This window comes from Lytechinus pictus, chromosome 10 (assembly GCF_037042905.1).
Source record: "Lytechinus pictus isolate F3 Inbred chromosome 10, Lp3.0, whole genome shotgun sequence".
In the NCBI taxonomy this organism is placed as follows: Eukaryota; Metazoa; Echinodermata; class Echinoidea; order Temnopleuroida; family Toxopneustidae; genus Lytechinus; species Lytechinus pictus.
The window spans coordinates 20,164,683-20,191,715 of record NC_087254.1 but is presented as its reverse complement, the minus strand read 5'-3'; the positions used below and the strand labels follow the sequence as shown (position 1 = coordinate 20,191,715).

Below are 27,033 nucleotides of genomic sequence, written 5' to 3'. Positions count from 1 at the left end.
AAAGTTTTGAAGTCAATATAATATACAAAAAAGATTTCAGCTTGGACATCGAGCTTTCATTATTTTTTTTATTTACGAATATATTTATTTTAAGTGCTCTGTAAAATGTCTGTTTTGTGGTTTAAATATCAACATTTTCAGCTCACGCTGCGCGGTCGCATTATTTGATTTGCAAGGTTCCTATTGTTTTCTTTAATTCCACAAAATTCTCAAAATATCCCTTTTTAGATGTGATTGTGAAAACGTAGGCCTATCAACTAGTGCTACGCGCTCCATTTTGATTGGTGAGTTATGTATACTTATTCGTGTATATTGATTATATAACAAGCTTCCACAGTTATGTTTGTGCGCATTATGATCTGCGCATAGTTTACACTCTGCGCGCTGACGTCACAATGGATGAACAGGTGATTAATTAGCTGCGGGTATGAACTAATTTTTCTCATCTTCTGCACTTTAACTGCAGATCCGATGAGTTATTTCATGAAGCTAAAAAATGGAATTATTCCATGGACCATTGAAAAAAAAATCTCTACAATTTCAAAATACTTTACTCTGCAGTGCTGCCAAGAATCACGAATATTACCCCAAGTTTGAATAAATGGTAGAGTGGTTTTGATTTTTTTCTTCACATAGATACAAAGCATTCGGCGCATTTTTTGTTTTTAAAAAGCACATTTGCTCTAATAAAAATGCTGATAGTTTAAAAACAAGCACATGAACTTTTGTTAGCTTTTACGCCATTTTTAAGAACTGACAGTGCTGTTAAACTTAAAATTGCAAACAAATAGAACTATAAATAGATTCTCCATTCTAACGATACAATTATTAACTCTTTTGCGAAATTTGATGACTTTTTCATGTATTGTGACTGAGTAATAGAGGTTTAAACTCATTGTAGTAATCTTGGGCGGTCTAAAAATGCCAAATTCTTTTGACTGTTCAATTCTTAATTAAGAACATCAATTTGGGTGAACTTTGAAGATCTATAGCAAAAAATCAAGCACATGGACCTATGTTAATTTTTGCATATTTCGAATATTAAGGTTCTAAAGTATCTAAGTGCAAAGTTTGGTGAAAATGACATGGATTTCACTTTAACTGTGGAACGTCCTTAAAATCCCCTTTTGATTACAGTTTATGAAAAAATCAGCTCGCGCTTCGCGCTCGCATCATTTATTAAGTGTGATCCACATCCATTTCACAATTTCCCTACAAAGTGCTTGAAATAGTGCTTAAATTGACCCTTTTCCATGCAGATCGGAATATTAATGCTTTGAGGTCGCGCTTCAAGCTGGCATGATTGAAAAAATGTATACAGAATGCCCAGTTTCTAGGTCTAAAATCTAAAACAGGTGCATGCACACATGTTTATTGATATGGGCAGCTTGTTCTTTATCTAAAACGTGCTTAGATTATCCAGTTTCAGATCAGAATATCAATAATTTTCTTCTCGCGCTTCACGCTCGCATTATTAATGATGTAGATACCCAATTACCCATCCTATTCATGATTTACAAAACATGAATAGAGTGTCTCGTTTTTAGGTCTAAAATCTCAATTTTCTTCCGCTCACGCTTTACATGCCTATCCCTTTCATAATTTCAAACAGTGCGTAGAATGGCAATTTCTCTTTCGGTCGAAATAAAATATATAAAAAATCAGCTCGCGCTTCGCGCTCGCATTATTTAATAGTTGAACTAGTTCTGCAAACGGTCCGACAGGTCCCTTTTCGATCAGGCCAGAAAATTTATTAGAAATTTCTGGCGTTCGCGGTAATCATCTACGCATCACAAACATTGCCCAGAACGTTAAATTTTCAGGACAAAAACATGAAAGTTAAAAAAAAATTAGCTCGCGCTTCGCGCTCGCACCTTTTACATAGGGCTTATGAGGTTATTTCATGTTTATATTGTTTTATAATAATATCTCTTAGAAGTGACTGTGAGGACTATACCCCTTCAAAGAAATAAAATTCAACATTGAACGATCGCCGATCGGGGGAAATAATTTCGGGCCCCACCCCCTATTGGCGAAAGCTGGATCAGCCCCTGTGACACATTCATACACGGAAAACATTGTTGCCCCCCCCCCCTTAAAAAGCAAGGACCCCCAGTGCCCCCAGGAAAAAAGAAGTCCTAGCTACGCCACTGTTATAGCGTCCATTCCATTTGAACGTTGTGCTTGTAATTTGACCCAACAAAGGGCTAATCGTTTTCGCTTGCGATCGGGCGTCCGTCGCGTGCCGCCACGCGAGCTCATGCATCTACTTATCCAGCCATCGATTTATAGTAGTGAGAGTTCCCTGTACGTATATGTATACAATTCCAATGACAGGGTATAAACTATCGAGCTCGCTCGCAGACTCCTGGACAAAGACTACGCTCAAGCAGGCCTTTTCAACAGCTGAGATGTCTGTGATTATGCGGGTCTATTTGCTTTAAAAATCGATTTTTACGTATGTGTACACGTTAATAATTTCATACTGGACATGTGTTAACATCGAGATTATAAGCACTTCAGATTGGCAAAGCAAACACAGCCGTGAAGTACCGTAGTTGAAGATATATCTCAAGGAGCTCCAAGACACATTTTGAGTTTGTCAAAGACCGGTGAGTAATTACATACATATGATGTATTTCTGATTCTAATCTGATGATGTTGGCATATATATGCCATATAGCATTGACATTGAGGAAACAATATGTGCACGAATAGACGCGAATCGTGATAGGTTATCATTAATTATGCATTCGGGATTTTAGTCATTTGCATTGGAGAGAAATGATCAAATTTGATGACCTGCATCCACTGCACACTCGCAGAGTTACTTATCCCTTGCGCTAATCCAATACAAAGTGTGTCTAGCCTATATCTATAAGTCTCTAGCCCTTAGCTTTTCTGTCGTCAACGTTGAATATGACGTAAAAAATACATCAATCATGTTAATCATATTTAACCATTCATCACTGATGTTACATTATTTGCTTTTGTTGTTCTTAAAACTAGAGCTTATGCATTTTAAATGTGGTAAGGCTAAATATATAGATCTATAATCTAGATCTACATCATGTAATGATAATAGCGCAAATACAGTCAAGTCACTTGAAATATGCTTAGCGCTCTAAAAATTTGAATAAGAAGTAAATAAAGAAAAAAAAATATATTGGATTATTGAATCTAAATACGTCATTATATGATTATAGATAATTTGGAACTACATGCACGTGCATAAATATAGGATTTTTTTATTGGATATATCTTTGAATGTAGATCTATCATCAACCGGATTATCAACTACCATAGATCATGGAGTAATGGACCCTACCACAAAATCGATCTAGATCTAGGTTCTGATGCTAATCATATCGACCGATTCGACTACATTCTCGCATTCACAAGTATGAGTTTATGCAGTGGATATAATTTGAAAGTATAAATACCTGTTCTATACAAGTACCAAAGCTGGCAAACACCATTATCTCTGTTGATGAATGACACTCGGGGAAACTTCCTTCCCACCGGAAGGCCTTGTTTTGAAGGTCTTCCTTGGTACCCGATTATCAAGTTTACTGGTACTAGAAGAACAAAAGATTATACAAAAAACTAACGAGTCATTTCCTTGCTCCTTATGACTATGTTAGTGTGAGAAAATTTTCTTTATGAAACAATCTTAAATATTTCATTTTGATCGTATTTGGAAGCCTCGTTTGCATTGCATTGAAATATAGGTCCTTATCATCATGATCATGGATGGATATGCCTTCACCAGTGGTAGACCTAAACCGAGGGTTAATCTGCACGTTAAGCCCAGCTTCCAACCCCCTACCTCAGACCCAACTCTTAACATGGGGGTTAAAGGGGAATCCAACCCAAATGAAAACTTGTTTTTATAAGGAAAAGAAAAATCAGACAAGTTGATAGGTGAAAGTTTGAACAATATTGGACAAACAACAAGAAAGTTATGAAGTTGTAAAAGTTGTAAATATTGGTAATCACTATACCCATGGAGACTTCAAATTGGCCGCATATATGTGATGTCATAGTGATGTAAGGCAAGGACTACTCTTTCATGTACTCCAATACATATTATGGCTAAAATGTCTTTTTTCCTCAAAGTTTTATTTCAAATTATATTTTTCTTTCATGAGGACATAAAACAATATACTTCCTGGGTTATATTGAGATTACTGCCCCAGGGGAATGGGTACTTATGAGAAAACCACAAATCCCTGATAATAAAGTACATGGCCTATGTCCCTTGTCATAATTTACTTCCCCAGTTGCCAATTTGAAATCTACATAGTATTAGTGATCTCAATTTTAAAACAGCTATAACTTTCTTATTGCTTGTCCGATTTCTTTCAAACTTTCACCATTCTGTTTAATTTTTTTTTCTCCTTCCCAACACAACATTTCATGGCCAAGGCTGGATTCCCCTTTAAGAGTTGAGGTGGGGGGTTCCCCCATGTTTTCCACAAAAGTAGGCCATGTAGTCGAAGCAGAAAAATTAAGGTTATCCCTTAGAAAACGGCTAAAAGCGATTTAAATGTTCAAACGATGTAAGCCTCCAAATTATCTTTCATTGGCAATGGTCAGGAAAATATTGTAAAACATGCCTATAGTTGAGAGGCTCCTTAATCGTTAATTTTTTGGTATGTCAATTATTTTGATGTAGTAATACAAAATTATGGATTATTATCATAATTATGGACCCTATATAGTTAAAGGCGAAGTTCATCCTGACAAAAAGATTATTGTAAAGATAGCAGAAACAATTAAGGTTTGAGGAAAATCTATCAAAGATTTAAAAAGTTATTTTAGATTTTTTTGTGTGACGTTATTATGGGAGCAACTTCTCATGTATCGTGAATTAAAAATATCAATTTGAAATGTCATTTTCTGAAAAAAAATGAAAATGGGTTTTATTGTACCTTTAGTATATCAACAAAAATATGATTTCACAACTGCTCCTGAAATGAATATAAATAGTCATCGCGAACCATTAAAAAATAGGAATTTATGCATTTTATAATAAAATAGGGCAGCTGCTCGTATACGACGTCACAAATCGGAATCTTTAAATTCAAATAACTTTCTTAAAATTTGACGGATTTTCCTCAAACCTTCACCAATATTTTTTTGTCTGGTAGTTTTACAACAAACTTTTCGCCAGGGTGAACTTCCCCTTTAACAAGGAGTGATATTTTAGCCTTAAAGTTGTTTCCCTATAATTATGTTGGTATTTAGTCCTACATTGATATAAATCACTGCCAGTGTCGATGATCTTGGGGGATGCCCCCCCCCCCCTTTGATTTTCTAATTTTGTACAGGCCGGGGTCTGGGGGAGAGGGTCATTTCACCCCTTCCCCCTAGATGGACAAAATATCTCGGGAAATAACCGCGTATGGTTTCGATATATTCATGTACATGTAACTACACGAAGGTGTCTACAGTTTCGTTAAACATGAAAGATTGTGAATACAATATAGGCCTACTGCAATGTTAATTTTTTTCCAATATTTTGCTGCTTTTATTTTCAGAGAAATCGGGTCGATATAATCATGATAATCAGGAAATTCGTTTACAGACAGTTTTGATTTCTAATCCCCCCCCCCCCCCTCCAAAAAAAAAATCATTCCCGCTATTTCCTGGAAGTCTATTTATAGCATTTGCTCTCATCGAGGGTGTGATTTTAGGTTGTGTAATTTGTACTTGTAATTTGTATACATATACAGGTATAGCCTAGCTATGGGGCTATATATAGGCCTATTTTTCTTGAATAGACAATGACCAAGGTTATATATATTGTTTGCGTGTAAACAACACTCAATTCACTTCCACTTTCCCAGGTTCAAATGTGGTCATTCGATAGAGGTTATTATTTGTTTTGGCACATTATACTACACTGCGATATGATTTTACCACCAATCCACATCCACCCCCCCCCCCCCCCCTTCCCTCGATCCTCTCTAAAAATCCCGCTCAAAATATATTCACGCATAATAATACAATGACACCGTGATACCATGGAGCTATAAACGCAGATAATACGGTGCCAAATGGCGTCCATGCCATAGTTTCTATTCAGTTTATCCCCTATGGATTAGTAAATAGAGAACAAAGACGAGTATATTGAGTTTGTCTGCAATATGGTGAGGCGAGGAAAAATACTCGGACTGTTATTGCTCTTGTATGGTTTTCACTCATAATTATTATTTCAACAAATCATTTCCTACTTAAAGGGATGCTCCGAGCTGAAGATATTTATATCTAAATGAATAGAGTAAAATTCACAGAGCAACATGCTGAAAATTCAATCAAAATCTGATAACAAATAGCGAAATTGTTGAATTTCAAAGGTTAGCAATATATTGTGAAAACAGTATGCACTTCGTCATGAAATATCATTAGGTGCGCTGATGATGTCACATTCCCACTTTCCCTTTTCTTATGTTTTTACATAGAATCATAATTTTATTTTGGGGATATGTTTCCCTTGTAATGAAATTGCAGCAATGAATATGTAATCCAGATCATTTGTCTTTCCATTTTTTTGTTCTTGAAGGGAAAAATTTGAATAAACCCAATTTCATATAATGAACTGCAAAAGAACAAGTGGGGATATGACATCATCAGTTTGCTCATTGAATATTCATGAAGAGATACCTAAAACTGTTTCAGCGGAATGATGCAAATCTTTGAAATGCCATAACTGTGTTATTCCTTGTCCGATTTTGATCAAATTTTCATTGTTTTTTCTGATTTTTCTTTTTCTGTTCAAATCATATTTTCGTCAGCCTGGAGCACCCCTTTAAATATTCATATGCAGAGGCAAACTTATTGTAAATCATATTGTATTAAGTATTTAAATAATAATTATTTGAATAATCATTATTGAATAAAAAATGATCCACACATCGATCCTTTTTAAGTTGTATAATTTCAATTAATAATTTATTGGTTGGATTGCTTAACTAAGCTAGTCGTACAGACTGTTTCACCCTAAGGCTCATCAGCGACTGATTAGTATGAAGAACACAATTTTGGGACAGAATAAAGTATACAGAGCATGTGCATTAGGGTATAACATTGGGTTGGCAGAGAATAATTTCAATTATTTCTATATTGTATTTCTAATTAGTCGCAGTAATGATGTTTTTTACATTTTGTATTCTTTGTTAACTATATTCCTAAAATTTCATGTACCGGTATATTCCAATATCTTTTTTTTTTTTTTTTTTACTTAACATTTTTTAAAGCGCGTTAATTACAAAATGATATTTTGTAATTAAAATAAGAAAAGAAATGATAATAAATAAAAGTCAGAAAAAAACATGATTAATATTATTGATCAGATAGAAAAATAACAATCAAAATATTCACCGCCTAACACAATGATCATATCAAGTGTTCCCATGAAGATGATCTACAATTTTATTAACCCAAATGTGTGTACCGTACTCAGAAATACACTTCAAGGACCGTTATATTCTATAAAAATAAAGTTCAATTCAAACATTCAGGTCAATTCTAACACAAAAGAGTCAAGTTGAAAAAAAATTATAGGAAGAACATGAAAACAATTCAAAAGTAATAGCTATGATCTCGTCAGTTTCCAAATGTGTATACCGTACATTGTTTTGTGATAATGAAAGGATCTTTTCTATTCCGATTCGTTTGTTTTTTTATTTCTCAACTTGTTGTTGAAGTGGAACTGGCCGTTAAAAATTCGAGGTCAAGGATTATTATCTTGGCCACCATATAAATTATTTCCCCTTTCATAAAAATAGATTCAATAGAAACTGTATATTATACCTAGTATAAAATGCAAAGATAAAGAAAGAGGTATACAGAGGGAGAGACAGGGGGGGGGGGGTTAAATGCAACAGAACCCAACGTCTATTTTATTCCAATCTGTTTACATGGTTTTTACCTATCATCACAACACATTGATTTCACAGTGCTTTTTGTCTCACCTGCCAGTTCGATTTTTTTTATGGTTGTATATCAATGATGATCACGCGGTCATAATCAGGGACATTATGTACACTGTAAAAACGCTGATTAAAATTTTAAAGCTGTTAGAAACGTTAACAGTAATAATAATTTGTCGAAAAGTTTTTTTTTTAAATCGATGTTTAATCTTCAATGAATTAATCAAAAGTGTTCAGCTGTTAAACAGGGGTGTAGGAGCGAAGTTGAACGTGGGCGGGGGGGGGGGGGGGGGCACAGGAAAAAAGGGCACCTATTCTTTCGAAAAGGGCACTATCTTAAACATGGCTGTATACAGATTGTTTTGCTCGGCGGGCAGCATGCATAAACTTTTGGGAAAAATTCAAAAGCAAGGGAGCAAAACGACCGAGCTAATCATTGAGGAGCTTTGGGATGAATTTGTGCGTACTTATGGTGAATTTTGTGATAATCTGCAGTAAAATTTCGCTGCGTAGGCCGTGATCTTTAAAAAAAATTATCTACCCCACTCACATGACTCATGAAACTTATAGCACATAGGATTATTTTTACAATTTTTTCCGTTCATTATGTACTTGCAGAAGGAAGCAGAACGGCGCTAAATAAAGAAACCGGGCGCTCATCGGGCACGAAAAGAGTGGGGTTTTTTTTCAGGACAACTTATCTGATACGAAGTACAGGCACCTGAGAAGGCAAGGGGCACTCGTTACACATAAAACAGGTCCTTCTCGGGTGAAAGGGGCACAACACGTTCATGAGGGGCAATTTTCTCTGGTAAAAGAGGGCACTGATACGAGATGGGCACTTATAAGATGGCTAAAGGCGGGGCAAAAGGGTACTTGCTAATGGCATAAAATGGCCCCCGCCCGTTTCCCGGCATCTGGTATTATATTTGCATGTTTGCCCCCTTGTTATTTTTCCTCTCATATTCCAAACACACTCTGTTGATACTGATTCCATGTTTTCCTATCGATTATGGAGTCACTGTGACAGGACATTGGAGTTGGCACGAAGGACGAGATTAAGGTCTGTAAACGGAGACTATCGCATCATTACACTCACATTTTATGAAAAACGCCGGGTATGTAGTTTTCAAGCCGCACTAGGCCTATACACTTCAAAGGCAGTCAGGCGCTGGACAGTTATGCTGGGTATTATTTAATCACTGGACTTGTACTTTGTCGGCGTTTTTCATCTATTTGAATCGTATTCTACTCAAACATGGCTTCTCGGGGTAAGTTACCAATGTATAGTAAGACTATATAGAGTATAGACTGTGAATCCCGGCTGTGATTTGATACACGTGAACAATAATTAGCCAGAGGCCAGACGGCCTGCGGAGTGCATCAGACGGTAATAAGTCTGTGAATGAGAATAATACATTATATTATTTGCATACGTACTTATATACGAATGACAATTGAGTTGGGTGTGGATATTTCGACCTGGAGCAGCTTTTGTTTATCCTTTTCTTTCTAGATTGATTGGCATTTAATTATTAAACATAGAAAGATTGGCATCGCCAAAGAAAGAAAAATGAATGGACCAGAGCAGCTAGAGGATGATTGTCCGAGATGCCACGTTGACGACTATATTCTGTAAAGAGGACTGTACTCAACGGAAGAAGAAGAAGAAGACGACCAACACTCGCGGATGAAAATGTTGAGAGGGGGCGGGAGGCGGGGAGGGGGTGGGAGTGTTACACTAGGTATCATCCTTACCGTGCACATGTTTAGTTAGATCCATGGATTAACCACTTCAGTCAGTGTCACGCTTAAAAGGGAGGGAGCATGTGCCCGGGGCGGCATGATGCGCCTGGTGAAAATTAACCCCTTTGTGAAAATATATCTTTGGGACGGGGGGGGGGGGGGGTGTTCGTGCGTCACGGTGCGTGCTATATGGGCATATTCAGACAGATAGTGACAATTAAAAAAATCCAAAATCATATAGCATAAAGGCAATTTTGGTACTTGGAATCCTCAGGATTTTTATATGCAGTACGTATTTGTTTTTTTTAAATGGCCTTGTTTCCTCCAAAAACCCGGGGGGGGGGGGTCTCACAGGAAACGAGGCCGCAGACAATGCAAATTGGACAGACATGCAATTTACCAGGTATGGTATCACAATTGATCTATTCTTATTACTATCACAATGGATTGATTTATTCCATAGCAAGGAATTGTTATCTATAGCAAAAACTAGCTATTGAATTGAATGTACACTAGCTGTACACGCACCTAGGAATGAAAGAACCTTCATTATTCCTTTATTCTGTGCCTCATCAACGTTCATCGCTCCCATCGCTACACTACATGTCTGCGAATACAAGTGCATATATCGTACGATGCATCTAGTCTAGATTACAAACGTTTTTACACCCTTTTACTCTTTGACATGACAGTGGGTTTGGTCATATTCATCCAGCAAAAGAGGCATTGGAAGAGAATGTGATTCCCTGAGATGATTCGTCGCTCTTTAAATGCTAGTAGTACTGCTATAGGGGATCTGTTTTACTTTGTTTGCTATTGATTTATAACTATGGTCTAATCCAATACACTTATGATTGTGAAAGCTGGCCGCTTTAAATATAAATACCAGGGGGCCGTTTCATAAAGCTGTTCGTAAGCTAAGAGCGACTTTAAGAACGACTGGTGATCATTTCTTACGCGCTTAACTATCGCCAATGAATATATCATTTACCACAAGAAAGGATCACCAGTTGTTCTTAAAGTCGCTCTTAACTTACGAACAGCTTTATGAAACACCCACCGGTTGTGGTAATGATATCAAATGAGTTTGAACAGAATCCAATAATGGCCACCCAAGTGTTTGTATGTATAGACAAAAAATACCAAATGCCAAATTACTCTGGAAGAAAACGTGTATTGCTTAGAAATAAACGAAATTCCATCACAATTAATGTCAAGTATTTTTCCAAGCAGTATTAAATACACTGTCCCACCTATGCCTTTTTGTGTTTAATGATCATCAGAATTAGATAAGATTGAATGATTTTAACAAGGATCAGTTTATTTCAATGTTTCAGATCCGTATGTATGATATTAATTAATAATGTGACAATTAAGACTGATTTTAGACTTTCTGATGAAATAATTGTTTGCTGCAAGTACTCCCTTTTACCTTTAAAAGCAGCTGTTTACCGTGAGTCTAAATGTTACACAAAATGTTTCGAGAAAATTGTTTCCCGTTTCAGAAATTGTCCTGTCAGAAAACGGGTTTTCCCCTTTTGGAAATTATATACGTGTACAAGGTTTATATTTATAGACTAGGTTACACGAGCCCACTCGTGACCAATAGACGACCCTGGAACGCGCGATGAGTGGACAGCTGATTGCTCCACAAAATCAGCTGGGACTGAGAAAGTGAGCTAGTCTAAGGCCTAGACATTGTTTACCCTGGTCAGCCCATGTAACGATCACAAAGTCAAAGAAGGTCATCGTACTGGACAATGCTTTGAGATCAATCGTCATTTTGTGTTGTGATTTCTATCAGGACGCGACTAGCCGTTACACCAATTGTCGAGCAGCACCAATCCATAAAAAAAAATACAAAACTGCAATTTTATCATTCAATATGATCATACACGGTTCTATATGAGAAAAGAAAAAAAAAACATAATTGGAAACTAGGGAACTTTTAGTGGAGCTGCTCGCCCGTGACGACGCAAATCGGAATTTTTAATATTCATACTCTATTGAGCGCGAAACTTTGATTGAATTTCGTCAGACCTATCATACTGATTAATTTTCACGTGTTTAAACTTTAATGGGTCTGGGTTGATTTCCCCTTTAACGATTAAAGATGGGAAAACTTAAAAGATTTTAGCTTTCATTATTTTGATCAAATCTCAATATGAATACTCTGATCGAGGGGGAGGGGGGTGTTTGCGATGAGAACAAGACACTCAGTGGTAGCATGGACTATGGTGGTAGAAATTAAAAGGAGACCAAAGGATTCCGTATGAAAAAAAAACACTGAGACTGCATTGTTACGCATTCAATAGTGAGAACTTCTACGGTATACCATTTTGACAGATGTTTGTTTGTCATTGCAGGTTTAGACAAATATCATTGGCTTTCCAATCGCACATTCAGATAAGGAAGAGATATAGGGTGCGTTCAGTCTATTTTCTCAATCAAATATAAAATGAATCACAAATCAAAACGCAAACGTCGTTTGGGCTTGCAGTCAAGCCGTTTTCATGCCTCTGTCGTGTCTGTTTCAAGCCCAACCAATTGAGGGCAAGGAATTATGGGTGAAATGGATGTGAACGCAATGCTTGACGGAACCGGAAGAAGGAGAGACGTCATGATTGAGATTCATTGATAGGTGTTGACAGAAAATTTGAACCATTATTAGAAGTGTCCTTTTTAATGCAATGGAACACAGCCACATGTAGCAGGTTTTTAATCCATCAGATAAAAAAGAAAATACTTCCTTATCTCCAACCTTGCAAATGTCTTTTGGTAATCTAGGAATTATCCTTGGTTCAATTCTATTCATTTTTAAAGGAAGTATAGAGGCAGTACACAGCATTCGTACATTTTTTGCTAGTACCAATTTCAGGCGAATTCGATAATTGATATGAAGCTTCTTGCAATTTTATTGATTTAGTTCTTATTCCACCTGTTCATTTGCCACTTCAACAAATTGAACTTCCTATACGGGGACTCTAGACGTGATATAGAAAGACTCGTTTTGATAATGATATTTTCCGATGATTATTGGTGATAATTATTGGTTACCTTACCTATATTTTAATAACAAAACATGTAGTTTTATGAACAGTCCATTATTTGCAATTGATTTTTTGTTTGCGGTCAGCAATCTCATATTATCATACTAGGGAGGAGCGGATATCTAGGGGGATTTTGCTTGTAAGTTTTTTAGGGGAGTGGTGATTGCTTTTTACCCCTTTTCAGAGTCCGACAAGGCTATATATTGCATTTTTACAGAGTTGAAATCCAAGCTGAATTTTTTTATATGATGACTTGACCAGGAACGTGATCATAGATTTTTAAAGTCTTGTTTTGGAAGTCGCATTCACAAGTCTCATGTTCCAATATTACAGAAAAGTATGCAGGATAAGGTTAGAATCACTTCAAATCCACGACTACATTCAGGAGACCAATACTTTCAAAGATTATTCAGAGCGAATACATGCAATGAAATAATTGGTCCTATACAATTAAAGGCATACAGATTAAGAAAATAAAAATAAAAAGAGAACGCATTAATCAGCATGATTATTGGATCAGAGAGGCAGAAGATAGGAAGAAAAGGACAGACAAAAAAGAAGAAAGGGTTTATTGAAAAGAAAATGACAAATGAATGGTGTTTTTTGTGAATTCAAATTCAGGTCTATCGAGTCGCGTATAATGCAGGCAAGGCTGCCAGAGGCGTTCCACATTTTCATAATAATGCTTTTTTTTCAGGTTCAATTTCCAACTCTCTGAAAAGGCGTGGGTTGTTCCGTGGTAATGACATTGGATCATTGTAAGGTCATGATAAGGTCGATTTAATGAGGTTCAAACCAAGGGAACGATCTGAACTTGTGATCCCTTTATCTCTCCTTTCAACACAATAAATTTTCTCAGCTTTTTAAGGTGTAAGGTTGCAACCCCACTCTCCCGCCCAGGCTAAGCGTTTACGTCTTGATATCGTTCAGACACGATAGAAGGAACAGACCATTTCTTTAGTTACCACCTGGATAATGATTTTGAAATAAATGAATCGATAACCAAATACATAAAATGGAATAGATAAAAACAAATACAATAAAACCAATATACAAGCATAATATAATAGGACCATAGCATATCAAGTTATTCATTGTGATTATTGCGATTAGCCCTCTATAAGCCTATTTTTATATTCTATATTTATTATCCCTATTTGATTTGATTTATTTATTTATTTCCATTCAAACAAAAGATATAATCCAAGTACAGTGTAAATACATGTTCAAAATAATACATACTCAAAATAATACATACAGTTCTATGACATTTCATAACAAATATTGAAGATAAAATTATCTGAACGGAGGGACTTGCCAAGAAAAGCAGAGCTTGTAAAAAAGGCAAGTCCCTAAACATAGTTTCAATACTAATTAACATAACCTATATACAAGAGACGGGTGGAAAACGAAATTAAAATACATAATCTACAAATTACACTTTAAGTGCAAAACTTTAAGACATGCGTGATCGAATGGTATTTCTGGAAACAAAGTAAAATAATCTGAATACGAAAACAGATGAATACATTCTTGAACAAATGTCGCTATTACTTTTCAACCTAAATAAATTCCTGTTATTATTTTGTTTTTTATTTCTTCGTTCTGCACTGTAAAAAAATGAAGTGCTAATTTAGCACTTACAGTGCTTGTAAAGGGACTGCACTACTAGTGCTGATTTTCTAGTTCAAATTTAAACTAGAAAATCAACACTCGTAGTGCAGTCACTATACATGTACAAGCACTATAAGTGCTAAATTAGCACTTCATTTTTTACAGTGTATGACCACTATGTTTCCTATACACTCTTCTCCTTTCCCTTTCAGCCTCTCCTGAGTCTCCTCCTCTTTTTCTTCCTCCTCCTCACCTCCTGCTTATTCTTTATACACTCTTCCTATATCTAGGTCCATGCTACAATATACAGCGTGTGTTTTCTTTATTAAAGAAAAAAGTTCGTTACCCCCGATCGAACGCCCCTTTAGCCTATTTACATTGCACCGCCAGAAGGCATTGTTAATATTATAAGTTCCCTTTCTTTGTTTATATGATATTATTTTAATGATCCCTTGGCCAATGTGTATCTTTAAAATTATAACCCCGCTCGGGTAATGCCTTTCCAATGGGCTTTGCATAGATTGAGATATATTTTATATTGGGCCTATAATATTTATAACGTTATAAAATAGATGACCTGAATACATTTTTATGTACCCTTTTGCTAATTATTGACTTTAGTTGAGTTTTTGATTCGTCATCATCATTATAAGTGGTAAGGGCGAGTATCATTTCCATTTATGCTCAATATTATACTGTTTACGAAGTAAGAATACTCGTCTGTAAAATTGTATTTGATTTGTATTACTTTATATTTGTATTATGTTTTGAATGGAATTGGAATAAAGAATTAAAGAAATTGAAGTATAATATTCGAAGCTATTTTTTGTTAATACTAAATAGGTTCATTTGCTTATGATAGGCTTGTGCTATAAGGGGGCAATGTAGGCTTCTAGTCCTATTTCCTTCCTTATTTCCTCATTATTCTCAACAGTTTTTTTTTTATTGCTATATTGCATGATTTTTTTTCTGTGAATTATTGTAGGGGGGCCTATTGTTCTTGTACGTTTTAATAAGTCTGAAAATGAATTGATCCGTTTTTATTCTTGTTTTCAGTTCACTTGTCACCAAGATTGTTGAATGTGACCGAACAAAAAACCAACCAAACAAAAATAATGAATCATAAGATATGTTTGGACGTGACTAATATATATCGGCGATGAAAATTAGGAGAGACAGGGATAGATTGAGAGAAAAAAGAATAAAAGAGAGGAGAAAGATTTGTGTGTGGGGGGGGGGGAGACCAGACTTTAGATTGCGATGCAACTCGAATAATATTTGCATTTCACCCACGTCGCTACACCAGACAGTACTATTAAAACGTTCATTTCATGTTTGCTTTTCTCTCGAAGAATTGTGAAAATTAATGTAGGTTTGAAAGCTATTGAAAACCAGTTTAGCTGCTCAAGTACTTAAAAGATAATCTTTCACAATCACGACATTGCATATTAGTAGTCTTGATCTAAAGACCTGCATAGGAAATACAAAACTGAGAAAAAATAGTGACAGAAATGATGGATTTACTAATAGAAGAATAAGGTACGTTGTCTGAAGTTATCGACGTGAAAACAAAGTTTCTTTTTTCTGTTGCTCTTAACCCACTTCCAATCTTTCAAGGTATTACGATGACCGAGCCTACCTCGTACTCCCGGCCGACTACCCGATCGCAGTCAAAACGCCTGTCCGAGGAGACTACGGAGCCCACTACAAATGGAACGTCATCTGTAGACCCGAAGGCTGGACAATGGGGGCGTGCATGGTAATTACTCTACTAATTACGAATTCCGTGACATCGTACTCCATGTATCTGTATGCTTATATGATTAATGAGATTGTTAGCATTAATTGCATGGGATGAAGCAGTTGCAAGCATTATTTTTGTTGCAAGAGGTTTCAAGAAAAAGGAGGATAAGTCATCAGTGAAAATGGGATGTTTGTTTCCTTAGTTTGAATGTTTAGTGTAGCTGATAAAATAAAGAATGCATAATATGTCATCCGTTTTTTCTTTATCAATTAAATAAAAACTTTTGATATCACTTTTTTAAAGAAGATTTTAATAACAGTTTTGTATTTCTTTTCCTCTTTCCCTAACCTTAACCATCCTTCCCCTTATCTATTCCTTCGCCATTCTGTCTTCTATGCACTCCCTATTATGTCCTCCTTTCCTCTCCCTCCCCGTTCCTACCCCCACCGTCCCTCATCTTTCCCCTACCTCACCCCTCCCTATCCACACCCCCTCTACTCCCTCCCAAATCCTTCCGCAGGGAGGTAGATGTGTTCACCACTGTTGGTGTTCTCCTCCTCCTGACCCTCATACCACTGATCGTCTTCTACGTCCATGTATCCTGTACCCACTACCAGTGTTCCCTCATCGCTCCACCCCTTGAGATGAGGAAGGGCGCCCTCACCCCCATGATGCTCTGGGATCAGATGCCACCGATCACCTGGGATGGTGTGACCATCCTCGCAATATGGATGGCTTTTCAGGTAAGAGATCAACTCTTACGCCTGTCGTACACCCTTTTTTCTGTCTGTGATCTTATTGTCCCCCCCCCCCCAAAAAAAAAAAAAAAAAAAAAAAGCATGGCGACATGCCTTTAGAAAAGGTAGAGAATTGAGGTATTGTCATTCAGCACAAGGATGAAAGTGAACTTGTAAATTGAATATTATCCTGCTTTATATCCTAATGCAGTGCGTCACAGAAAAAGGAAACCGGGTTTCCCAGGTATTATTTTTTTAATATACCCAAACGATTTATGGTCTTTCATTTACACCTTCATAATTTTTTTAAAAATCTTTATTTTGATAACAAACATGATATGAGTAGTTTATGCATAAATGAGTAAGAGTATGAAAATCAAATGACAAAATCAAGACGGATTGGTCGAGATCTGTTTAGAATGCTACGACCGTATATACGCAAGAAAGGGATGGCTTATTAGCATATCTTTTGTATTCTTTGTGAAGTTCCTTGTGAGTTTCTGCGCAAATCGTTTCTGACATGCCTCAGAATTCATTGCTTTTACTCCGCAATGTGTGAACAAATCATTAAGTATTTTGTCTGGAATCAAAGAGGAGATTCCATTCTTACGATTAATGCTAATTTTATGATCGAAACACATCCAATTGTTTTGATATGTTGCTTTAAAGCGGGTTTCCTTTTTGTGGGACGCACTGTATAATGTATGCTTCACGTACATGTATGGAATTTCATGATTTGTTGGGATATTCGCTATTTCCTTCTCAATTGCTCTATCGAGATCATTGTCATTGATATAAAGCATGACCACTCTTGATTACTTCCTGGTAAATCTATCATTAGAATGGTCTACTTTCAAATACTTAAAGAGAGGGTCAGGTAGATACATCAAGGGAAAAAAAGAAATGATAGGCATTATCTTATGCAAGAACAGTTTTATGTGAATTTATAATGAATGGGTTACAGAAGGATGAGAAGAAGCTAGGATGAGGATGAGAATATGAAATTGAAGGGGAATATACAAAATAGATGAATTATGAATAAAAAAAATAGAAGGGGAGGAGTTGGAAGATTTGTACCAAGAAAACGCATTGTATGATATGGATTGTTTTTCCAGCTTTCTCTAGTTCAAAACATTTTATTTATTTCTACTCGGACTCGGGTGGGGTGTACTGACTACAGCACTTAACGTGCGAACAATACCAGCATTTGTAATAACCCTTGGCTGACAATGACTGTTGTTAACATGGTGTCATTGTATAGAAGAGGTAAATAATACATACACCGAATTGGATGGGTATACATGCTTGATGATTGTCAGATTGTGTTTACTCTTAGTATCAGCTACTTAACACGGCCACTCTTCAAGGAATCATGTCGATATTCTACTTAAAGGAGGGTTATCTTCTTGATTATGAGCAAATATTGATCTCATATAGTCGGAATATGCTTTTCACCGCAGGACAAGCGATGAATGTTGGTTAAATTCGTTAGAGGAATCCCCACATTTTAGACAAACTGTAAAAAGAAAAAAAATGTTCCTCTGTTCCCCAATATTATTAAAAGATATTTTGTACTTCCATTGTCTTCCTATACTCATTGTTCTGTCTAGGTCTGCCTTATCATCGGTAAACAATTACAGCTTGATTTTCCTATTAGTGTAAAGTTTGTGTATTGCAAGGGACATGCGTTCGATGTGTGATCAAAAGTTCACTCGTCGTCTGAACAGTCTGATCTGAATTCGACCCATGATACCCCCCCCCCCCCCCATCCGCCAAAACACTTGAAAGGAATCTGCTGTTGTGAAATACATGTATTGCTAGAAAAACAGCTAGCTGAATGATGTGTCTGGAATGACAAATTGAACATTTTCACTCTCGTATTTTCAGGGCTATGTTTTTTTTCCTTCATTTTTCTTTTGGGGGGGGGGGGGGTAGGGAATCATGAATATTCCTAAGCGATCTTCATGTACAGTATTTAGGCCATTGGAGAATCTCGATGGAGGGGTTATTATTTTTGCTTTTCTTTTTGTAAGTGTTATTTTTGGCAGGTATTTTCAAGTGACTTTTCTATTACTCGGCGTGACGGGCAGTTGTTTACTAGGCTTAAAATATGAGGAGAAAAAGGACAGTTTACCTCTGAACTATTCAATTTTGAAAAGACAAGTCATGGTTGGTGCACCTGAATAGAAAAGAGGATGTCTGGTATTGCTCGGGCGATAAACGTTCGATGGATACTAGTCTGTAAAACAGACTCTAATATGGCAGTGGAATTACATATATATAATGTATTTCATTGTTGTGCTGCTCACCCCGGCCCCGTCTCCTTTCGCTCTGGTAGCTTCACATCGCTCTTGCCCATTGTTCAAAATCGTCACCATTATCATGGGTATAAAATAATGATAATCGCTTTCCAAATGGCTAATTTCCCCCTTGTACATAATTTGCCTTTTGAAAATTCAGATTTATTGATGTTGCGAACCTGCCATTGAAAAACTCTATCTTGCCTCATTTCATGAAAGGTCTTTATGAAACTTTCATTATGCTTTTTTTCAATTTAATTTATACCTTTACTCATTTATTCATATCCTATGTTGCAGGTGGTCCTCTTCTACTTGCCAGACCTCTTCCGGTACATAATTCCAGGTTATGTGGGCGGTATCCAACTGGGTGCCGTAACGCCATCGGGTATCCGGAACCCGTACAACATCAACGGTTTGCAGGCCTGGTTCATCTCCAATGGGATCTTTGTGGCAAACGCCCTCTATTTTGGTTGGTTCTCGCCATCAATCGTGTTTGACCACCGTGGTGCGCTCCTGTGGACAGCCAACGCTGTTGGCGTGACGGTAGCAACATTCGCCATCGTGAAGGTGAGGGCCCATCGGACGGAGCAGCAAAATTATTCAATTGGTAGATTGGTTATCAATGGATTAAGTACGGTTACAGAAAATCACAAAACCAAGTCAAGAGATGCGATGTTACTAAAAAAAATGAAATACAGTAGTGTAAATCTTTTCTTACTGCGTTCGGGATCTATAAACAAAAGAAGAAGACAGATTGGAGAACGGTCTTTGCTACAAAGAAAATACCGTTATTATTTCCAGTACCATGAAATGTTCCCTTTGTTTCTATACAGATTCAGATGAATTATTCTCAGACTCATTAATCTGAAACTCCCCCAATCTCCTTCTCGTTCACTTATTCAGTTCAGTTCAATTTTTCAATTTATATATCTTCTCAGCATAAGAAATTAAATTTAAAACAATATGAACAGGAATGACAAATAATATCAGAGAAAATTGGAAACTACAGAAAAGTTTATAAAACTTGTGAGTAGTAGTTCCCAGTACTTGGAAGAATAAGGGATGTTTCTTTGAGGGTTTTTTTCACTCTTAATTTTTTAACTTTACAGGCTTACTTCTTCCCTACCCACGCCGCTGATCGTGTGTTTACTGGTAACATCTTCTATGATTACATGATGGGAATCGAGTTCAATCCACGCATCGGAAAGATGTTTGATTTCAAGGTAGGAAAGACTGAGGAAGTATATACTCCTAGGAATATACTCTACTCTCTTTAAAGGTCAAGTCTACCCCAGGAAAATGCTGACTTGAATAAATAGAGAACAATCAAACTAGCATAGTGCTGAAAATTTCATCAAAATCGGATGTAAAATAAGAAAGTTATGACATTTTAAAATTTCGCTTATTTTTCACAAAACATTGATATGTACAACTAGGTGAGTCAGTTGATGATGTCCATCACTCACTATTTCTTTTGTTTTTTAATTGTTTGAATTATACAATATTTCATTTTTTATAGATTTGACAATAAGGACCAACTTGACTGAAACATATAGTATTAAACAATGCTAATTCCACATGTTCAGGGAGGAATTAATCGTTGTATCACTTGACAATGAGGAGAAAATTAGAATATTTCATATAATAAAATACAAAAGAAATATAGGATGACGTCATCAGTCTCCTCATTTGCATACCAGCCATGATGCGCATAAAACTGTTTTGTGAAATTAAGCGAAACTTTAAAATGTCATAACTTTCTTATTTTACACACGATTTTGATGAAATTTTCAATGTTATGCTTGTTGGATTCTTCTCTTTTTATTCATATCAACTTTTTGTTGGGATGGACTTGTCCTTTAAATATTGTAATCATGTCGTCTTATTGACTTCAATGTATTCTTGACTCAATTTTTAACCAGTGTTTTCCCGCCAATTGTCGCGGTCAGAAATCACAACATTTTATTTGTTAATATTTCAAACATAAAAGCTCTAGGAAAACGGTTCTTGCGCAAGAGTTTGAAACTTGTCAGAACAACTAACTTGTAAGAATGAGGAAAGTTCTATGAAGACAGCTTTATTGTTGGAAATGGAAAAGGTCATCCTAAACCATTCGCAGGTGTTGGAGGAAAGATACGAAAGTTGACACTTATAAATTGTAAAAAATCTCTATGAAAACGGACTCTATTTCGTTAGAAATACCCCCAACCCTTCCGGACATCGTGCTGATTTACTTGTTAATTATATTCATAAGAATATTTTGTTTAACTTTTGTATTGTATCCAGCTTTTCTTCAATGGACGACCGGGTATTGTGGCCTGGACCATCATTAATTTCTCCATGGCGTGTAAGCAATACGAACTCTACGGCTACGTCACCAACTCCATGATCCTTGTGAACTTCCTGGAGGCGATCTATGTGGTTGATTACTTCTGGAATGAGGCTTGGTACCTTCATACCATCGACATGCACCATGATCATTTCGGCTGGTACCTGGCCTGGGGTGATATGGTCTACCTGCCGTTCATGTATACCCTTCAGGTGAGTCTATAGGAATTTTTGTTTTTGTTCTTGTTAGTAGAGATCTAAAAGTTTTGAATGCCGGTTTTGTCCCGCGGGAGGGGATAACCGCATCCCCGTCACTCTCGTAACGATCGCCCTTGTAATGTTTATGTTTACTTGTCATGCTCACCTAAAAATACAACCTACCTGCACAAGTCGGACTTCTCTAAAATGAAGAAAGGTATTTCAGTTATTATTCTGCCTTTCTTTTGCATTGTTCGAGTCTAGATCCGTCTCCCCCCAAAAAAAAACCGTAGGAGTGCTCTAGATAATTATTTGACGAGTATTCAAACGATGATTTTAAAATTTCAACCACAATTTCTGTCTACCTCACAGTGCTTCTACCTTGTCTTCAACCCTGTCGAACTCTCCTGGCCCATCTTCACCGCCATCTTCCTCCTCGGAACCATCGGTTACTACATCTTCCGTTCGGTCAACCGACAGAAGGATTACTTCCGGCGCACCAACGGACAGGCTCCGATTTGGGGCGCCATGCCCAAGTACATCGACGCCACGTATACTAGCGGTGACGGACAGGAGAGAAAGAGCAAGCTGCTGTTGTCTGGTTGGTGGGGCGTCACCCGACATATGAACTACACCGGTGATCTGATGCAGGCTGCAGCCTGGTGCCTATCCTGTGGAGTGGGACACATCTTCCCATACTATTACCTAGTATTCATGACCATTCTGCTCATACACCGCTGCCGGAGAGACGAAGACCGCTGTCACGCCAAGTATGGCAAGTCCTGGGAGCTTTACATGAAGAAAGTTCCATGTAGGCTTATACCTTACATTTACTGATAATGTCGCCAATTTTTGTTTCATGATAACGATCAAGCCTAATACCTCAAGGGCAGTTGCATGAGATAATCAAACTTTTGTTACGTCCAACCCATATTTTTTTCTTCATTCTTATGAATTTCTCAAGCCATGATAATTTGAGAGCAGACACAATTCGAGAACATAACTTTCATTAGAGCAAGAAAGAGAAGACGACATATAGGTCCCACATAAAGGAGATCTGATCGGATGTTTTTTTTATTTTCCTGAGCAGTGATGTCAAAATCTTGTGACCCATCAGTAACACCTTAATAATGCAATTTTTATCATATTAATGTTCACTATCCAATTAGTATCTACATGTATGCATTATCGAGCTTAAATCAACTTTCTCCTTGGTATTCGCTCACCTTTGTTAAATTGCGATTACTTTTCGATTGCGATTACATTCATAATGAATTGCTACAACCCCATTCCGGCATTTGTGGACATATCTAGGCGGCGGATTCTTTATTGTTAACCCTATGTAATGCGTGATATGATATGTGCACCGTTGCAATGCTTGAACGTTGTATTTGAATATATTGTAATAATGGTTCACTCCACACTAAAACACTGATCAACACTGCCAGTTAACTATCCACTGCAGAATAAGTAACCGAACGAAAATAAGTGACCGGAATGGCTTAGTCTTAACAAAATTGTCAATATTTGGGAGGAATCAAAATCCCTTGCCGAGCAGAAAGCGTCATAGGGATTCCAGTCCAATGTTTAACAGGTTTTGATGCAATTTGCAGGTTTCAATTAGTCTTTTTGATGTTCAAGAAATGGACTGGCCTTAGTTATGGAGAGGTATTTTAACAATTAAAAGTATACGCTCCATCGTATGATTATTACGTTTTAAAATAAGGCTACGCGAATTCCGTGGGATTCAGAGTCGTGGCATTAGGAAGCTAATGAGGAGATGATTGGATGACTATATATGCTTGATAACAATGTGAACCATATTGAGCGCTCTTGTGCACGGGGGGACGCTACAGTTTTCCATATTCCTGATTTTGTGACATTCAGACAAAATAGCATGGTTGTATGAACAGGGCGGCGCGATGTAAGAAAAATCGGAAACCCCGTGTGTAGGAATGACTTCCCTCATATTATCGGGGTATGCGAGTGTTGGCCGGAGCAATAGCATTGTAATATGGTTGATTGAGGGTTTTCCTTCGAGTTGCCGTCGTCCAAAAATCGTGATAAAACGTTATGAGAATGGTGACAATGCATCTCTGGCTGTTAGAAGTAATAGTCAAAATTTGGTTGAGCGATCATGATCTGTTCAAAAGTGAAACAGATCTGAAACCTTCGTTCTGCTATTCAGAAGAGTTTGACTAGCGATTGATCGTAAGCTTGATTTTTACGATGGATTGTACATTGTAGTCAATGCAATCAATCGTAGAAAAATGTCCTACGATCAATTGCTAAATTTTGTGTTACGGGCCCCTGGTCATCATATTTGTCATGGATTTGGAAATCGTACATTTTCAGTGATGTTTGAGTAACGAACATCAAAATAAAACAAACTAAACAAAACAAAATATGTTATGTATAAACGAAACATATTAGCAAATGGTGACGGGTCTTGTATAGTTTAGTAGTACATGTTATAATAATAATGATAATATTACACAGTTTTGTATAGCGCATATCACATTATGATAATTGTATTTTATTGGAATGAAGATATCTCATTTGAGTAATTGAAAAGTGGTCATACAAGAGTGCTTAGGATGCGAGTTTTATTATCAGGGTATTTTTCGTTATTTTTCTATTAATGCAGTATTAAGGGACTGAGTAGCCCCAAATTATCAAATATGGCATGGAGTTTTATCACAGGATGTTTTTATTCAGAAAGTTTTGTAAGTGCGGTGATTTGAATTGAGAATGTTATGTTTATCATAAGGCTGATTGTATATTCAATTACTGCTCAAAAACAACTCGTATATGTCTAATTGCTACGAAGACTGTTCTCATGGCATGAGAGTGGGTTTGTCAAATCTAGGGTTATTGTTTGTGAAAGCGATGATTTAGGCAACTCAATTACTTTTTTTTTTGTTCATCTTCAAATAAACCAGACGATGATTTACGATAAATCTTGCCAGATTGATGTTTTTGGAACGACATATGTGGTCATATTTACCTTCAATGGCGCATTATTTTTTTCTTTTTTGTTCGACTTAAAGCCAGCGACATAAAAATCTTATACAGCGCCATCTGTAGTCAGCACAAAGTCAGCATTGACAGACTTTTCTTGGATAAATTTTGTGCAAGTGCCACGGATGTTGTTGTTGTTTTTTTTTTTTAGGGAGGGGGGGGGGGATGTTGAAAGTTTTTGTGGTATTTTGTCCAACCTTCTCTGGTTGCATGTCTTGCCAAGAAAGAAAATTTCTACAATTTTATGCTAGATGATCAGAAACACGATTTCTTTTTTTCGTTCATTCAAATTGTTAAGTTAACCAGTGTGTGAATGAGTGCAACCTCAAGTAACTGCTGAGTAGTTTTGCTATGAATGTCTAGGAAAAAGGCTGATTCTTTTTTTTTTTGTAATGAATACTGAATAAACATGGTGCTTCAAAGTAACTTGACAATGCTGAACAACGTGTTATTTGGGGATGACTATTTTAATACCTAGCGTTATTGCTTCGTTGAGGACAGTTTTTTTTTTTTTTTTTTTTGGGGGGGGAGGATATCCATGTAGATATGCTCTTTTTAATCTACAAATTATAGATCAGTATTTCTAAAATGTCTACCAAAGTTTGACGTTTCAGGAATTGTTCCTGTTAAGTAATGAAGGATTTCATAATCTATTTCTTTCGGTTTTTGTTCTTCATTTTTTTTATTGCCATTCACTGACATTGAGTATCCGAAATACTCTAGCAGGCTCTCAATGTCACATTCAACCACTTATTTTTTTAATAGTTGCATACATTTTTATTGTCGAATACTATTTTCAAACAATTTGGAATATCAATAATGGTCAACGTCAGGCTGAGTTTATACAATGATGTTTATCCATGCGCGATTTCTTTTTATTAATTGTCATTTTACCAACTATTTTCTTACTGCTGATGATCAAAAATAGTAATGAAAAAAAAAATCAGGGAACCCTTTAATAAATCTTGTTTAAGGTTTCGAGCAGTGTAACTGCCAGTTTTGGTTCTGAAAGATTTTATTCGAACGGAGAAAATCCAAATGCATTATGGGATACTTTTCTTTTAACGAGCCCTAGTTCCTTCTTGCATTGAAGACATTGATGGACAGATGTGAACGGAATCATCGCTCTCGGTATACAATTGTGACCTCAAAGCGTAATGTTCGTTTACATATGTAGAGAAAAGTCAAGTCTCATCTACTGAGATTATACATGATATGCAAGTAAGAAAACATGATTGTAAATATTTGGTCGTGCACTTTGATATAGTTCCTGGAAGATACGAAATTAAACTTGAACTTTTTATCGCCAGTTTTAGATGAAAGGTACTTGTGATATCCATTTCTAATTTTTTATTCATAATTATATTATTTACTTTGATTTATCAATATTATATTGTGTTATAAGCATTGCTATATCAATTTACAATGTAATGCTAATACATTCTGCTATTTAGGGTCAATTAATTGAACAAACTTCTTTGCTAATTATATGCACTAACTTAAAATCTGGTATTTGATACTTTTTTTGGGGGGGGGGTTGGGTCTCATTGTTTTTGTTTTCAGTTTTTGGGAGAAAAAAGTTAAATATCACATACAAAATGGGTATGATATGGTTTTCTACGGCATGTTACGAAAATATGTTTGGACATTGTTTGTTTTATATGTTGTATGCATGCATCATGCACACATAAAATGCACATGAACAAAACATCGCGTTTAAATGTTCCAACAAAATGAACACAAATAAAACGATTTATTACATGCGCTTGCTGTCCGACCGGCAATCAAGTATTATATAATAATTCGAACAATTTTCTTGGACCTGATTCATGATTTATACCATAAATGTTATTATGGTTGTAATATATGTTTGCAGCTGTTCAGTGTGTGTGTTCGTGTTGTTGCAATCTAAATCAAGCTCATTAGTTTTCATGGAATATTTTGTTGTTGTTTGTCATTTTCTTTGGAATCATGATTATGTGGTTAATTGTGAATTAAAAATCAAATCTGGTCCAAAATAAAAATGGCAGTATCAAACTCTTGTGTGTGGTATTGTAAGTTTTAAAGAGAGATGGAAGGAAGGGGATAGATTGAGAAAGGGGGAGGGAGATAGAGAGTAAAAGAGAGCAAGGGGAGGGTTTAGTTTTAGGTCTGGACTGGGCACGAAACATGGTCTATCCCTGATCCATTTCTTATTCCACCCTCCTCCCCGACCCCCCTCTTTCTCCTAGTTCTTTTTCATACTAATTGCATTTGAGATGGATATTCAAATTACCACATTCAACTTCCTAATTGATGTATTGATTCAAAAGTTAGTGACTATAATCGGTGATTTTACTCAAACCTGAATAAAGATGA

At 36.4% G+C, this 27,033-nt stretch overlaps 1 protein-coding gene across 2 annotated transcripts; it reads left to right on the top strand.

Annotated features, from left to right (window-relative positions):
- The first annotated feature begins 8,695 nt into the window (after positions 1-8,695).
- Positions 8,696-26,699, top strand: LOC129269240 (7-dehydrocholesterol reductase-like). Of its 2 annotated transcripts, XR_010294849.1 has the most exons (8): positions 8,992-9,208; positions 15,965-16,106; positions 16,612-16,834; positions 19,426-19,695; positions 20,238-20,351; positions 21,415-21,669; positions 22,027-24,805; positions 25,177-26,699. XR_010294849.1 is itself a non-coding variant. In XM_054906712.2 (7 exons), exons 1-7 carry the CDS (start codon positions 9,196-9,198, stop codon positions 22,489-22,491), a joined length of 1,482 nt encoding a protein of 493 aa, XP_054762687.2. In that variant the 5' UTR covers positions 8,696-9,195; the 3' UTR covers positions 22,492-26,699. The 2 variants fall into 2 exon arrangements, 1 of the variants encoding a protein (XP_054762687.2); XM_054906712.2 differs by having other exon boundaries at positions 8,696-9,208; positions 22,027-26,699.
- The last annotated feature ends 334 nt before the right edge of the window (positions 26,700-27,033 follow it).